Source organism: Cydia pomonella, chromosome 12 (genome assembly GCF_033807575.1).
Source record: "Cydia pomonella isolate Wapato2018A chromosome 12, ilCydPomo1, whole genome shotgun sequence".
NCBI classification, from domain to species: domain Eukaryota; kingdom Metazoa; phylum Arthropoda; class Insecta; order Lepidoptera; family Tortricidae; genus Cydia; species Cydia pomonella.
In genome coordinates, this window is record NC_084714.1 from 12,110,130 (window position 1) to 12,128,541 (window position 18,412).

Consider the following 18,412-nt stretch of genomic DNA (forward strand, 5'->3'; position numbering starts at 1 on the left):
TAACCCTTCGAATGATTTACGCAGTCTAATACATGTACAGATTCCTTACTTGCATATTCTTTTCCAGTGTGAATATCCGTAGCGAAGAACACGGTGCTATAACAACCCTCGCCAATCAGTTTCCGGAAGATGTAGTCATTGGCCGTTCGCTTGTTGGCCGCCGCGGCCGGTTGCGCCTGCATCTTGACTGGAGATTCGGCGGCGGATTCAGCCGCCACGATGGGCGCCCGAATATCACCGGACGTCTGTAAACAAATATATAATATTACATGATGAACTTTGCGTAACTAACGTAGCTCAGACTAATCTGAGCTAGAGTGTTCGAGGATACCTAAATGAAAGTGTTTGTTTTGATTGAAACGGGGTATTGTAGCGGTGCTGTTTTGGGAGCAAGCAGCGATGAGCGGCGCGCGGCGCGTCGTCGCGCCTCGAGAGCAAGTACTTATTTATCGGCGCGGGCGCTGCGCTGGTGCTGGCACATACGTCACCGCGGTGGGGACCAGACAGTAGGACCGCGCAGTCTGCCGCGATATTAACAGCTAAGCGTTCCAAAAACCAAGCCAAACAAAACCATCAGTCTACGCCCCAAATAAAGAAACCTTCGACGATGTTTGGCAGCGGAACATAAACAAAATTAACATTATAAATTAATTTTAAATAAGAAAATCTAATAGTAAGAGTAATTTAACATATCGAGGACCCGTTAAATCTTGTGTTCACGGATAATTGTTATACCTATGTAGTTGGTACCTATGTGGCTACTTAATTATAGTAAATAAAAAGTAATGGAAAGAGCACATAATTTAAGTGCCGAATAGGCCATTGGGTTATTATCTCGCTTAGAGTTCGGTGATCCAGTTTAGTGTGTTAGTTTTTGTTCATTTTCTTACGTAGACGAGACAAAAAACGCTTCCATCCATTCAATAGAACGGACGTGAACGATGTTGAATAGAGAGCGTGCTCTGACACACTCTCTCTCTCTCTTTCTAACAACGGTACCAGAAGCCACAAGTCCGCCACTTGAGTAACGGTTAATTTGCCAAAAACAAACTTAATAAAAAGTAAATGTACCTCCGGAATACCGTTTCATGGTTCCGTTGTTATCATACCTCAGTGTGAAGCCTTTTATTTATGTTTAAGTTTCTGTTGTAATCATTTCATTTTCAAATCCTGTTTCAGTTTTATTTTGAAGTTATTGTAAAAACATTAGAAGGTAGAATGATTAAATTTATTAATTAACACAGAACTCTGATCAGGAACGTCTGTAATGCGTTTCTCTGAGATGCCGTAAATATTGCAGCAGTCTACCTCGCATGCAGATGCATCGTGCAGCGGTGACTAGTTTGGTGTGGTGGTATTGAAGTTGCGCATGAGTCACTAATAATGCGAGCTGGTCCGCGCAGCCGCAAATGGGTTCTCGCATTCCACGTCGACGGGCCGGGCGGCTGCGGCGGGCGGCGGGCCGCGCAACGGTACTCGCGAGTCGCGGCGCATTCCCACGCCGCCGAAACGCATTCCGCCTCGCGGTCCTTACTTTGTGACCTCAATCCCCCCACCTCGAGAACCACTACATCGTCATAGCGACCTACACACTCGCATTCATCAATCAATTTTTATTAAACAAGCGGCTTGATGTCGACATGTTGTACTGGGAACTGGCTTTTTAAAGTTTCGACTCTTTGAACGTTCTGGTGGGATGTTGCTTATAAACAACTCTTTGTGTATTGGGGTTTTCTCAAAATTACGTCATTGAGTGACCTATGAGGAAATCCTAAGATCAATCGACTAGATTACATGTTTAAATCACACACCCAAGTGGGAGCACTTGTAAGTTGTCTAAGTTATCGTGTCGGCGTCGAGTAGCATTAGCACAGCAAGGTACCTAGATGTTATGTTGCTACGACCTTGTGCTGAATACCTGGCCCGGCGGATGTTGAATGCTGTATAGCAAGGCTTGCCGCCCTGGTCGCTACATCCGGCTACATTTCTGCCGACTAAACGTTTACGGATCAAGTTTTGAAATAGATTACAGGTGTTTATTGTATTTATTAATGGATGGTGAATAGTATGAAAGGAATAACTGTTTTAAACTATTACAACTAACGCATTGCTATGAGTAATCACGTGATAAATTTATTTTGTCGGAGATAAAAAATGTGGGTGTTTATGCTTCCACTATGGAGCAGATAGGGCAACCTATTACGCCGTTGCGCGTATACTGTCCCGAAATGAAGGTTCATGTCTAGGTATCTTAGTTCTACTTTGAACTCAAAACAATTTTGCGAGTATTTTATCTAACATGCATCGTTCTCGTGATGCCTGATACCTATTAGGTACTTCAAATCAAACGAAAACAATAACCGGACCCTTAAAATGTCGTGACGTCGGTATGTACGGCTAGCTACAAAATTACATGGGGACATAGAATTCATTCATACGGAGGCTATGCATTTTTGCAGCTGGGTGTATTAATTGCATTGAATAGATTGACGTTCGACGTTACACATTCCAACATCGTGGGTAGGCCGTATAAATTTTCTTTAGTGTTTCATTCATCAATGTGTATTGTAGGCGGGTGCAGCATACTTCGATCACAACAGCCCAGCATTAAGCGTTAATTTGCTTTGGTGGAACTGGTAAACAAGTCACGCACGGCCGCGTCGCGTGCACAAACAAGTGCGGTGACTGGCTACCTTCTGCGAATGTCACACGCCGTCAACATCTCGGAGAGCGACATACCTACCTAGATTCTTCGAGGTAACATTAGCACACTGAGAAAAACTATACCTACATTGTGGGTAGAAAGGATGTAAGTATTGCCTTCGCAATCCAAACAGGCACGCTACCTACGCTGCTCAGCGAAAGTCGCAATCACTGCGCCGCAGCGAAAGTTAATCAACACAGTCAACATGGTAGGTATTTAGTTTTACTTGTTTACTATCATAGTAATCAACGCTCTCGTGTTATCTTGATTTCAGAGAACGGCTAGAAACTATTGTATTTCATTGTCATTATTGCATGTACGTGTAAATAACACTAAATATTAGATAGGTATTTTGCATGCTCTCTTTATTTGTCAAAAACTAGTTAATGCGTTGAAATTATTGAATAAAATACAAGGTAGAATTAGGTTTACCAATCACCGCACTGACAGTACTGACACACTTTGCAAGTAAAATTACTACCACCCTTTCACTTCTTGTGTACTACCAAGTCTCTGCATTATAGATAGGTACATTCTGTTGTATGTATAGGATTGTAAATCCATAGTACAGTTTCAAAGTTCATTCATATCATAAATTAAAATAGAACCTCCCTAATTACTAAAACTATAACGCTGTTTGTAAACTATCACAAACAAAAGAAAATTATTATTTTGAACAAGTGATTAATGTGGAGATTTGTTTTGAACTGTAACAAACAAACAACACGGCCGTCGGGTTGGGTAGACGGCAGACGCGCGGAGTCGTTGACCTTACCTTCGTTTTGGGCGAGGGCTGTTTCCCGCGCTTCGTGGAGCTCACGCCGAGTAGGCGGAGAATCCTGTTAGCTGCCTCGAGAAGAGTGTCACTACCCCTCGATCCTCTTTTATTAACTCTGATGGTCAATCCGCTCATTTCGATCCCTCACACCACACGTTTTTCTCACCGTTGTATTAAAGTTCGAAACGGTTAAAATAACGATCACAGTTCATGAAGCTTGGTACTTATTTAGAATCCGTTAATGTTACTCGGTTGAGGTTCACTAATAATATTACACAGTATAATTATCTAAGGAATGCTGATGTTTAATGATAGTACAGTAAGCTAAACGTATATTTTATTAAACAGAGCGCAAGCACGTCCGTTACGTTTAACGTCGCGGAGTGAACTGAAGTTGGAGCGCAATGTTTTACTCGCGTCGCTAGACGGAGGAATAATCATTTGGCATGCGTGCGCGGGGTGGGGTGGGCGGCTGACGCCACGGCGCGCTGTTGTGTTGATGTCTCCCTCCGCCCGCCGCACTGCCACCACCCCCATCCCATGCGGGCGATGCAATGCATTCACCCCTCGCCACTTCCTCAGTTTCCCACTTTCCTATTCCTAAGACATAAAACCGGCCAAGTCATGTCGGGCCATGCTCAGTGTAGAGTTCCGTAGTTAGCCGTCCGTCAAAATGACCTTTTAGCAAAACGGCTGAACCGATCGGGATGGCTGTTTTCCTTGTAAAGTGCCAATTACATCCACACTTTATCAGGACCCGATTTCGGGCCCGAAAAAGAATATATTTCCGTATCACCAATCAGTACATCGTTTAAAATATTTGAAAAAAAAAATGGAAATAGAGACAAAGTATTTTTTTCATTTCAAATATTGTTACATTTGTTACCGATGTGCGTAAGTGGTTGTAATTGGCGCTTAAGTCAGACCAATTATTTCCGAAAATATTACGTTTATCAAAAAATTAAACTCCCTCACTTTGTTCTGTTCAAATCGGTACAAAGTTACTTAGTCAGACGCTATACAGAATACAAAGAACACCTACATGAGAGTAAACCACACGGCCGCTTGATCATAACATATCATAATAATAACCAAAGGGTTTCGCCTATTTTTATACTAGGTAAGTACAGATCAAAAATATTTGAATGTCATAGCCGTCATAGGGAGACCTTAAATAACATCGTTTTAATATAAATCTATTGCTGACATTTAAATACCTGATATAGGTTACTTTAGGATATGAATAAGCATGTATTTTCTTTCATAAGAATCACCCTGCATAATATATTATCTATTGTATGTACACAAATGTTGAACCTTCTTAGAAATGTACAAAAATTTGATTGAGAACTTTATTTAAATATATAACTAATTAGTCTAACACGACTTTAGTACTCATTATGGAACCTAAACCTTTAGATACACGTGACTTCTCGCCACGTGGTTTGGGGAAATGCAGACGCCGCCACCGCTCGGATGCGGAAAGCAGAGCAGGGGGGGCTGCACGTTGGGCACGGCAACGGGCTCAAATCAATATTTTACTAAGACGCGCTCCTGCTTTGCTGCAAGACTGCCCCCTGGGGATGCCACGCAGGCGGCGGGAAAAACTAATGATGTAGGGACCGTTTCCTTAGCGATACAAGAATGTATGGGCAACCCGCAGACAAAATAGCGCAAATAGACATTAGTATTAGGAATATATAAAACGTATGGGGTCAACAGCCGTAACGTAACCCTTGCCTTTTGCTCTTCCGAAATTCTCCTTGTGCTAGACTTTATCCGCAGCCACTCGTTGCCTCAAAAAACAGGAAGTCATGCCTGGGCAAGCCTGTCTCATTTTGATTTGATCTATCTATACTATCTGAGACACCTTGTATTTTACACGTGCCTTGAGTTCATAATTACTACAGTCCGTAGTACGTACTTCAGGTCATAAAATAGGTATAGTTAATTGGCAAAGAAGGCTATTAAACAGAATTCTAGCAGTCTGTCAAATAATTTTATTACGCCTCGTAGACATAAAAAGACCATAAACAAGGAAGTACGTAGTTGAAGCATGCACCTACGTTGCGGGAGTGAATGCACCTTCCTTACACGCCTAGCAAGTAGCAACAATGTCAGCTGATCCTTGACATTTATGGCGGACTTTACACGTGTAATAGACTACAATGTGTGCTACACTTCAATTTTATGAATACCTACGGACGGTTGTAAAGTGGGACGGGATGTCTTCACTCCTGAATATTCGAGTCCAATAACCATATAACACGACATTGTCTAAATTCAGACGACAGATACGGTCCGAAATATCTGATGAAAGTGTTGTGTTCAATGCCAAGTACATTTTAAAAAGGTTTCCTTTTTTAGGTGATTGAATGCTATTAAACTAATGCAGCTGCAGCGTACCTAGCTGATATAATGAACGACCGGAGTTGGGATTTAAGAGTACCTACACTACCTACCTATTGTACGTTTTCTTAAACCGTGTAAGGAGTAAGAATAAACTTCAAAATCCTTTTCTTAATATAATATCTTACAAAGAAAGTATCGACCTAACTGTCACTTCTTTCTCTTTCTAAACTGTTAATACGAAAAAATATGGTATCGTCTTTATAAATTCCGAGACATTCTTAGATTTTAGGTCGTATAAATACCAAAGAAAGTAAAAGGAGGCATTAACAGTGCATCTTAAAACTGAATCGTTCGTGTTCGTATTGTTTTTCTCGCTACCTGTATTTTTTTACCTTCCATTGTGAACATTAGTGAAGGCTGTCGCAGCTGGCGCGCCACGTGCGGCTCCGCGCAGCGTGCGCGTGCCCCACCCACGTGTGCACAAATATCTGGTGCACTTAACCTAAATTAAAAGGACCAATGGATTTTACTCTGACAGCACATAAGACATTTTAAATTGACGCTGACAACTACACTATATTTTACAACACACCTAACTTTTCCTTTATGGAAGGCCTAACGCAATAAGATAAATTAAATCATTATCTACTCGCATGTCATTCATTGCGTTAAAAACAATGGGATTTTACTTTCAGCAATTAAATTTAAGTGATTAATTAAGACGCAAATACTTGAGTAAGTAGTACATACACAAGATGGTTTCAATACGTTTAATTGTTCTACCATAATTGTAATTAAGTTTAAACGTTAAAAGGTCCAAGGTTTGTACAACAAAAGTGGTCGATCCCTTGGACTATTAAAGCAGGTACTCGTAAATCGCTTCTGTGACATTATATGATTTCCAATAAGATTTATTAACCTCAGTGGAAATTAAGTAACATACCTGCAATTTTTTTATTGAATAGGAGTATAAGTATCTAGATACTTATCCCTGTATGATATGATATGATAAGTATGATTTATTTATCTCACAATATACAATTTCACTTAAAACTACGCGTGGTAAATTCTTAGGAATTTATATTGTGATTGTCGGTTTGTCTTACTTTATATGCATAGTATGCTTTATGTTGCGGACAATAAAAAAACTTAGATATTATAGGTAGCTCTTAATTTGGGCACCCGTGTCCACAGGAGAGACGTAAACCTACTTTTTATGTGTGCATGACTTTAATGCTTCAAAAAGTGAGAAAAAAGGGCGGTTTAAAAAAAGTTGTGGCTTTCGGACGGAACTTAATCAAAAATATGTGTGCGGTTAGGTAATTTTTGTATAAGTATATGTATTAGGTATATAGTATAGAATGTATTATATATTATAATTATATATGAGTATTTACATATTTATTTTATTTCATATCCCATTTATATATTGTAGGTTATAGGACTTACAGGTTTACTTATCTTTTAGGAAATTAAATATTTTCTTTTATGCCGTTTAGTACAGTTTTGATGTCTACCGTTCTCTAATTCTTCCTCAATTGCTCAAAGGTTAACTGGAAGAGATCCCTGAAAGGGATAAGTTCGCCTTTGTACAAATGATGTAAGTATGTTCTATCCTGTTTTATGTTTCTTTATGTACAATAAAGTGTTTTACTACTACTACTACTACTACTACTATTATATAGGAAGAGGTATAAGAATGGATTTCTTTGTTACCTTCATAAAATCACAGATTATTTATACTAAAGTATAACAAACACATAGTTACATACATATCCACACGAAATTCATACGCTTACTACGTCCGTATATCAGAAACAGTATTACTACATTTAATAAAACAACATTTATTTAAACAATACTACATCACTTGTCAACGATTACTGTTTACTCATCACCATGACAAAGCGAATCAATATGGTCTTGTGTAGTGTCTTCAGTGAAAGTGCAATTGTTTTAATACTTTATAACGTTAATTTAATATACCTATTGCTCTTCTACTTAAAATATGCACAAATAAATAAAAATATAATACAATGATATCCTGTTACAATATAGTCAAGTTGTTTAAGTATAATTGAGTTGGGTATTCGAAATAAGTAATATCCACGTATACATTTTCACGAAAACAATGATTTACTGTTGATTTATGGCATAAATATCGACTGACTGCTCATCGACTCTTAAGAAAATACGAGTATAAATAGAAACAGGAAAAAGCCAGGTGCATGGATGCGTTTTTTGCCCACTAGCCGGGGCATCGCTCGCCAACCCCTGACTTGGTTTCAAAACAAAATAAAAGGTGCGTCGAACATTGAACCTCCACCGCCACCTGGCGTACTGACTGATCCAATGCGGAGGTACATTTAAAACCAGCCTTAATGTGCTTTAGTTTCGAGTATAAATAAATAAATAAATAAATAAATAAATAAAAATGTTATTTATTCAGGTATTAACCCATTAATTTACAATAAAGCAACAATACAATAAAATAAAATATACAATTAAAATTAAGACTATAGATATAGGTGCAGCGGGGAAACCTTGCTCATACAGTAGCAGGTTGTATACACTACTTTAACAATACTGTTCGCCGTTTCGCTCACTCTCCCGACAAACGACCAGTGCCTTTTACGCATTATAGCGTAAAAGTCATCTACTCTGTTCTCGGCGAACATACCAGACGCACTACACCGCCACGGTAGCCGTAACATTGCACGAAACGCGTTGTTGTACTGTACTCGAAGTCTATTGAACGATCGTTTCGTGAAATGGTACCACAGCTGGCTAGTGTAGAACGCCTGACAGTACGCCTTGAACAAAGTTATTTTGGCTTGGTCGGAACAGTGAGCAAACCGACGTGCCAGCATGTTGCTTCTCATCGCTATGGCCCGCCGCTGTCTTTCGAGATCGTCATCGTCCTTTAATCTCTCTGTCAAAACATGCCCTAGATACTTAAAACTACTTACACATTTTAATTCTGTCCCGTTTAACCTAACAGGTGGAACGAAATCTGGGCCCTTATCATATTTAAAAACAATTATTTCAGATTTTTTTACATTGTATTTTAGTCCGTGTGTTGCAGCATAATGCTCACATATCGACACTAGCATCCTAAGGCCCGTGATAGAAGGGCTCAGCAGGGCTCAGCAATGTATAACAATGGAATATAAAACATCTGTAATTTTGGGAACAGGTAGACAGGGAAACAAGAAATGGTTGTGTTCCCAGAGTTTGTAGGTGTGACTACGCTACATGTGCCATGTCGTATAGCATTGATGGTATTCATGTTAATCATTTACAATAGGACACTTATTATGATCGAGAATATCTGGGTACAGTCGCGGACTTTAATTGTTGAGCCATGTATGGTTCACTTTTCATTGGACATTTTATACCGTTAGATATACAGCCAAATAAGCTTGAACCGTAGATGGTTTAAAGTCAGTGACCGTATCTACAATGTGGATATGTCACAATTGTATCTACAGGCTGTTTATTTAGTCACCTCCAATAATTTACGAAGTGAATATACATATAGGTCATACTGAGCAACTTTTACTATGGGACCAACCCCGAAATCGCGAAAAAAAATGGCTGTTTCATACATTTTGGGAGAGTAAATTTTTTAAACACCTGACAATTAAATAAACAACCAGTATTTGTAAGGTAAAAGTAGGTACAATTTTGGTTTTAGTGGTATTCCGCTTTTACACTACGCTCCAAAACCCAAAACCTCCACCAAGTGCGAACAGTATAAGTCTTAAGGCAATTCCTTGTAGGATCAATCGCTGCTTGTAGGTAACCGTGTTATTTTTCCTCAATAGGTTTTACCCCGATGCCGTACTTTACCGCAGCCATTAACTTTGTAATAAATATAAACATTGAATCAGTACCTAACTTAACTTTAGATAAGGAAAACTCTATTTAGCAGCATTGTTAGTTAAACAATACTAAGAATACCCACTTGCATTACGGTCCGTTGGTGACTTAATGTAAACAAGTAACATCATACAGGTTGGACGTGTACTTCGCCGTAGCGATAGTGGTGACGATTCACGTGAAGATTGTTATCAGTTGTGTGTACATTCGTACAATAACAAGTCGATAAAGTGCAATTCAACCGGTAGATAAGCAGCAGGAGCGCTGGCGCCGCCGCTCTTGCCTATCGTATCGTCACCTAAATTGGCTATGTCGTCCTCCAAGCATTGTGAAATCGTTACCAACTTTCGGAGATATTGGTGTAGGTCTTTTATCGTTGCCTTCAGCTGCCACTTGTATTTGATGATTCGATTGGACATGCTCCATCAAAATGGTAATTGCATAAAATACAATGTTTATATAATAGCTACTCTTTGGTGAATCGTGATAAGGTGACCCACATGAAAGCAGTTTTTCCAACTACATATTTGCAAACCAATTACATACTCGTAGCTGATTAGTTTGTTGTTGTTCTTTAAGTGCTACCTCATTGCCTCTCTATGTAATACAATAATGCACTTAAACTATATCTTATCGATATATAATAGTATTTTCATCACACTTGCTCGAAAAGATCATATTTCATGCAGGTGTACTGAAGGACAAGGGCCTATTTTGTTCCCGCGGGAGTTATAGCTTTTTTAGGGTTCCGTAGTCAACTAGGTACCCTTATAGTTTCGCCATGTCCGTCTGTCTGTCTGTCTGTCTGTCCGAGGCTTTGCTCCGTGGTCGTTAGTGCTAGAAAGCTGAAATTTGGCATGGATATATATGTAAATCAATAAAGCCGACGAAGCCGTACAATAAAATCTAAAAATTTAATTTTTTTAGGGTATCTCCCCTACACGTAAAGTAAGGGTGAATTTTTTTGTTTGGCTCAACCCTAGAGTGTGGGATATCTTTGGAAAGGTCTTTCAAAACTAATAGTGAATATATTCGGAGATAATCGCTCCGAAAGAAAAAAAATGTGTCCCCCCCTCTAACTTTTGAACCATAGGTCCAAAAAATATGAAAAAAATCGTGGAAGTAGAGCTTAAGAAAGACATTAAATGAAAACTATAGCGGACATGATCAGTTTAGCTGTTTTTGAGTTATCGCAAAAAGTTTTCCCTTCATAGTAAAAAGACTTACTTTAATTAGGTACTGATTATGCAAATTTGCCTATTTGTTTAACTCGGGTGAAAGGTACCGTTTCATCCCTTGGTTAACAATTTACTATACTTTAAGCTCCAGTTTAGCTTATTGTGACGGAAGAGTAACTACGGAACCCTACACTGAGCGTGGCCCGACATGCTCTTGGCCGGTTTTTATTTAGTTTATTATGTCACTTATTCATACAAACCAAGTAGCATAAATGAGTTTTATTTTTAACATTCTCACGTCAATAATTTCATGTTTTTGTTATTGTTTAAAATTATTTAATTTTATTAATTTAACAGCCGTTTAAAATATTTTTACATAATTTTCAATCGTGGCTGAATGCCGAATAGTGTGCCTTCGATGCCTAACCTGCAAATGCGATGCAAAACATTCGTCCGCAATTTTGTAATTTCTTGACAAATTACAAAATTGCCGATGAATGTTTGATATGTCACCGTATTTAAGAATTGTTTCGCTTAACATGTAGTTTTTTCTTCGCAAGTGTGATGAAAAAAATTGTGTGTAACTCCGGGGGTAAGAATATTGCAAACTCGGGTTTTTAATTGCCTCCAGCCTGCGGCTGTCAGGAATTACCACCCGCGTATCCAAAATTTCACTTACCCCCTTCGTTGCACAATGTACTATTATTATATTTATTATCTTATCGATATATAATAGTATTTACTAAATAGCTCAAAAAGCGCTGGTGGCCTAGCGGTAAGAGCGTGCGACTTGCAATCCGGAGGTCGCGGGTTCAAACCCCGGCGCGTACTAGTGAGTTATTCGGAACTTATTGTACGGAATATCATTTGATGTTCACCAGTCGCTTTTCGGTGAAGGAAAACATCGTGATCGTGAGGAAACCGGACTAATCCCAATAAGACCTTGTTTACCTTCTGGGTTGAAAGGTCAGATGGCAGTCGCTTTCGTAAATACTAGTGCCTACGCCAATTCTCGGAATTACTTGCAAAGCGTGCCCATGAGCCGTGGCAAAATGCCGTGACAACGCGATGAAGAAGAAGATTTATTGAATAGCTCTTATATAAGTATGTATGTTGATTGAGAGTTACTTTTCATTTACATACACTTAGGAGCAAAACTGTCCCAATAGTAGCATATTAGTAGAATGTGGAGAAGTTGATGTCGATCAAGGGGAGGGGCACATGGTTAATACATAACAGTACTCCTTGAAATTTTCTACAAATCCGCCTAACATATGATGTACTTGGCATTTAAGGTTATTTTGTAATTTCGAATCGAAAAGTAGAAAAAAAAACCACATTTTTATTTTTCTATATTTTTATTTCCTCCCATGGAAACTCCAAATAGGGAACCATATATAATTAAGAAATTCTGCCACTATAAAATCATCATGAAATTGTTTTAATGGGGCATTATTTTGAAGTTACTTTTAGTTGTCTTTAACATTGAACTAACAGCCATAGAAAGTCTCTGTTAGTTCAATGTTAAAGACAACTGTTATTCTGCCATAAATAGAAAACTATGTTCACGATTTAAACAGTTGATACCTCATGCTAGAGAGGCTAAATTTCTTAATTATGTATGGTTCCATGGTGTTAGGCCGATTTTTAGAAAATTTCAAGGAGTACTGTTATGTATTAACCATGTGCCCCTCCCCTTGATGGACATCAACTTCTCCACATTCTACTAGTATGCTACTATTGGGACAGTTTTGCTCCTAAGTGTATGCATATTTGTAATTAAAAAAACCGTATATAGAAGAAAGGGGCCGCCCGCTTCTTCATACAAATGTAGTCCCTAGTTTCCTCTCTGGATATTGACATTTAAATGCTCATAACTCTTATAATAATTAAAATTCGAAAAAAAATCAAACGTAGGGCATAACTGTGGTTGATATGCAACAAACTGTGTCAATATATTTTCAATAATGTTAATATTTAGATAGGAAAATGAGGCCGACGTTTGTATGCAAAGGCGATTTCGCGCGGGTCCTCCGCTTCCGTCTTAAGCGAGAGACACAGAGAGAGGTCTATCAAAGGAAACCAAATTACCTATTTCGGACGAGACTGATAAATTTGAAACTCCTGTCTGTCCTAACCTACACAGCAAAAAATCATGACTGGAGTTTACTCGTATATTCTCAAAGACGTGGGTCATAAAATGACGGTCTTAACTTTACTGAAGAACTGCTTACAGGCTAATCTCGCTTCTGAACTATTTTTACAGAAGTAAACTGTTTTTGAGGTTTATAACGTACCGACTCGAGCGAAGGTTTGACGAAATGCAGAACACCAAAGAGCAAATGTGCTTCGGGTTTGTTTGTGGATTATGAAGGCTTTGGAATCTATCGACATTTGGGCGATGCTGCAGTTTCTACGCCAACCTCCGATTTGCTGACGGTATCATGGCTGAGATCTGAAGGACCTCGGTACAACTACGACGACCTTAACATTGTGTGGAACTCCAATGTCTAGCAGACATTCCTGTCGTAACTTAACTGACCATTGTTAACCTTATCGCTTTGCATTCTGCAATAAGTATATCTACCACCATTTGACACTGACATATTCGCTAGCGTGTGCGCAAATTACTTTGTGCATGTTGCTCGTACTCACATGTTAGTGTGAGTGAGATGTATACAAAGTAAGTTACGCAGACTTAGCTGCCTTAGCATTTTAACACTGCTAAGGTAGCCGTGGCACTGTGGGCTGGATCGACGGAAAAGAGGACATTCGTACTTTATTGAATATCTTTTTTTTTTTTTTTAAGAAATGTAATTTATTGTTATATTTATATCGTATTATGATTACCACACTATTTGTTTGCTTGTTTATTGTTATTTTTATTAACGTGTATATATTAATTAACCATTTGATAATTTACTTTATAGTTGTAATTTTGCGTGACTTGTTTGTACGAAAAATTTAAAAAAATGCAACTTTTTTCTTTTTAATGTAACCTAATAAACGTCATATTTGTTTCTTTTATTATAGCATTAAATTATCGAAAAATTATGTAAAATAAAAAAAAATACATGATAGAAAAAATCGAACTTATGTTTACTTTTAACTGGACTAAGAAACAAAACGGGCACCTACCGAACAAAGCTGCTTATCATTTCGTATTCTCTAAAAGTAGAGAAATAAAGTCCTGAAAGGTAGAAGACAGGTTCGCTAAAACAAGATAATCTTTTTGGGTCCCTTACAAAATAAAATCTTATGCCTTACTTTGCAAAAATGTATACCACATTTATTGATTCTTAGACAATTCTCCGCCGAATATCATTTAAAAAAATGGTTTTCTCAAAAAAGTATGAATGTCCTCTTTTCGTCCGATCCGGCCCACAGTGCGCGTGGTAAGAATAAAGGGGTACGATTTTTCAGTTCAGTGTTCAGGGTCTTTTTGTAGATAACTAGACAACAGTTATAGAACTATCGCTGTTGCCAGTTATCTTCAAAAAGACTGAAGGTGTTCAACCTTCACAGGACGATGATATCATCTAATCTAAAGGATTTAGGTTTGAAGTAATGAAAGACTATAACTATCCCCGAGAAAAGTAGTCCAGCTGGGTAAACGTAACAAAAAAAGCCATATCGGATCCAAGTCTGATCGGCAAAGTTCGGTGCTCAAGCTATGTAACTAATATATTTAACCTAACCCTAAAGTTTCGGGAGAGTAAGGTATTCATAGAGACATGAGAGGCAGGTCAAATAAAAATAAGTAAGGTAGGCTCCCATAAAGTTAAGGCAAAGGGGAAGGAATGGAGAACGAAAAAGAAATTAGGAGATCTACAAGAGAATAATCGCGAATTTCGAATGTAGAGTAGGCACGGAGGTTTGCTAACGTTTATTAGGTATTTCAATAAAATATATCTTATAAATTTCTGAGAGGAATGGTTACATGAAAGTAGATATGAAATAGGGGGCTGTTGGTGGTCGCTATTTACTTAAATAACAGTCACTAAATATCAGTGGCGGCGCGTCACAAATATTCGTAGGGAACCCGGAGCTAATTTTGCATTCCTTTTCTCCATGAACCGATTGTGACAGTAACGGACGGACTGACAACGGACTGAAATTAGACAAGCCGGTGGGAATCGAGTTCTTCTGAACGATCCGCCACTGCTAAATATCAACTGTACCTGCAGAAACTTTCGTAACAAATATTTAATTTATGTATGTGATGTCAATACAATGCTCTTTAATTGCTCATTGCACACTTGGCACAGTTTACAATACATGTGCAGAAACATAAACAGAGACAACTGGATACAGAAAATTAGTTATTTCCAGGCAAATAAGCCACATGGAGCTCAAGCCAGAACTGGAGTCACTGGAGACAATAAATGTAAAGATCACGCGGTCGACGTCAATATGTAGGTAGTCAAGAGTAGACGCACGAGATCGCTAAAATGTCTTGGTCGCGCTGCGGCCTTGGTCGGGTCCCTTGACCCTACGACGGGAGCCACCTGCCTCGGAGCCCCTCCATCGCGCGTTGTTTGTCTGATTGATATCCATCAATTTTCTAGCGGCCGGCGGGTTTCAATTAATGACAAACCAAAGGTTTTGTATGTATTTCATTCACATAACCGTTTTGTATTCGATTACGAGATTGAGTTATTGTTCATTTGTAACTGAACCTCAACTATAATAATACTATTACTTATTCTGTGCCTCAACCGACAACAAAATTTAATAAAATTGGAAAAACCAGTGTTCGGCTACAGAGGAAAACAAACATATCTTCGCTAAGTGGTTTAAAAATCCTCCAAGCGCATATGGAGCATTCCTCCGCAACAGGAAAACGTTCGATCATTGCAATGTTGCCATTTCTTTATAACTAGTACCTATATATACCTAGGACCTTTTTAATAGTGAATTTGTTGCTAATCTCATAATAATCATTAAATCATTATCCTAATCCATAAACGTGAATAAAGTGATGCCATTAAAATTAAATGTACCCACCAGGGATCGGAACCGGTTTTTTGCAAAAACAACGAAATAACCATATATTTCGGTTTATTTTATACTCTAAATGTAGGACTCAGTTGTGTTTTCAGATAACGACTTCGTATTATTAGATTGCCTAATTAGAAATGAAGAAATTAACAAAGAACGAAAAAATACCGTTTTCGTTCCCATACAAATAATACCGGTTTCCGATCCCTGGTACCCACTTACCCATTTGTTTGTACATATTGGTACTAGCCGAAATAAACGCTAATTTATTTATTGGTATAATATATTTTAGTACACTTATAGTCAATACAGAAAAATGAGGTTCAAGGAACGTATGATGTCAATAAATTAAGGTAGGTAATTAATGACCAAGTTGCCGTATCGTGTCGCCTCGCCCATTAAAAGGAATTTTTGCTTGTAAAGTAATTATAATTAAACAAACTCGTTTTTACCCACCCAAATTTTATAATTTACATTTTAAGTAGGTACTTAGTTTTCCAGCAAAATATAGTTCATGTTCTTTGAAGCAATAATCATTGCAACAAAGGATAATTTTAGGCAAACAAACAGAATGGCAAACGCCGAGTCTACAGGTATACAGTGCGTTGACCGATTAATAACATACAATACAAGGTAAGGGCCGAATATTTTTCCCCATATTTAAATGTGGCCTCATATATCTGCTAGGTAGATAAATACAGAATGTGAGCAGCTAATAAGCAGATATGACGACAGCATTACTCATACCAACGTACCAAAACACATAACTAATGATGAAGTCGAATTTAAGACGTATTTAAACGTTTTTTTTTTTCATCAGTAGATTATATATATATACATGCAGCCAATGAAGCGCGCAACTCTTTCCTTCTTAGGACAATCGGAATAGAACAAACCTCGAAATCTCTGGAACACTCCTGAAATTTGGTATGTATCTAAATTAAAGGCCCCCTTTCCATGTCCACACCATTTGACATTTGGGGACCTCGAGGAGTCGCAGCCTTCTAGTTTATTTTGCGGTTTCCAACCATTTATTTTGCACGCAGATGCATATATTGCGTATTTTAACAGCCTAAGCAGTGAGCACTCCCTATCCATCACACGAAATATTAATTAGAACCATATATTTGACATGTAAATCCCAGATCCGACAAATTTATATTGGAATACCTATTCATCGCGGTGATTAGCATAATATGCCTATTTGATTAATTTTATTGTCTACGACACTTCACTTACTCGTGCCCCGAGCATTAAGGTTATGAAGTGTGATAGTGTGAAGCAAACAAGTGTGGGACCCCACTCAACTCCAATGTAATGTAACCCACATTACATTGGAGTCGAGTGGGGTCCCACATTTGTTTGCTTACTGCAACTAATACTTAAAACTTCCTATCATTTTTATGGATTCTTTCCGCTATTTACATCAATTTGTATCAATCACAAACTTTAGAAAGTCGGTGGTAGAGGCGTTACTTAAAACGCCAGTATTTAATAAATGAGTGGCGTTACTATTAATTAAGTACTACTCAATAGATCCTAGAAAAAATGCATATATGTGCACAATGCACAAATGACTAACGTATTAAGAACTTATTTTTTGGGCTTTTCTTAATTAATTCATCGTTAACAGTTTCGAACCAGACATAAAAAGTGCCAAATTGACTTTCTGGGTAATTAAGCTTTAGTATTATTTGTGTGGACTATGATTACGTGACGCATGTAGACTCAATTTACCGTGCAAACAAAGGGCCATTTTTTATATCCTAGATCGAAAGTCTAATGATTCTGATTAAGCAAAACACCAAAAATAATTTGGAAATTTCTTATTATCAAAATAAAATCATATTTGAGCAGCGCTAAATTACTGTAATAAAACTTATTTAAGTAGATAAAGGTATCTATAACAATGAGTAATTTTAGAAAAAAAAAGAACGCTTATTGCTTGTAGGAAAGTACATTAATGTATATTGTTTTAATAAGGAGGGATATCAATAACACTATGGATAACATTAGGTTTTACAAGTTGGCGCCAAGCGCTGTAGCTGCAAGCGTGAAGTTCAAAGACGCCGGCCACGCCGCGGGTTCAGCACGCACATGGCAAGGCATGATGGCGGGCGCGCAGGTGTAGCTACCTTCCCTTAACTGACTTTCCTCGTGTCTAGACACCGGGCCCCTTCGTCGCATACGCAATGAACTTTAGGCCTACCTCTTAAGATCTCAATTACACTGAAAACGGTCCCCTAAGTTGAATGCAATAAAAACGGGCTCGTTGTCCTCGGAAAGTGCATTGATCTCGAGGCGTCCTTCTCTGATTCAAAAATCGCTGCAAGGGAAACAAGCGTCTCTTTTTTATAATAAATATTGCTTACGTGTGCGAGTGGGAAGCAAGAACGCAATAGACAGGATGAGCGTGGCAAGAAGCGGCCAATACACCCGCCTTCCACCCAGCGAGCGCAATGAACGGGCTTGAAAGGAAGTATACTGCCATGCGGCCTCGCGCCACGCTGTATTTTG

General features: G+C 38.4%; 1 protein-coding gene across 2 annotated transcripts in view; it reads right to left on the reverse strand.

The window, feature by feature from the left end:
* Positions 1-18,412, reverse strand: part of LOC133523611 (3-phosphoinositide-dependent protein kinase 1) — a 125,574-nt gene that overhangs the window by 3,759 nt on the left and 103,403 nt on the right. The window contains exons 1-2 of one of the 2 annotated variants that reach the window (XM_061859290.1): positions 3,480-3,888; positions 50-245 (exon numbers count right to left, since the gene is read on the reverse strand). In XM_061859290.1, coding sequence (XP_061715274.1) covers positions 50-245; positions 3,480-3,617 — 334 coding nt within the window. In that variant the 5' untranslated portion in view covers positions 3,618-3,888. Of the gene's footprint in view, positions 1-49; positions 246-3,479; positions 3,889-18,412 lie in introns of those variants that run through there. The other variant, XM_061859291.1, reaches the window with a different exon arrangement.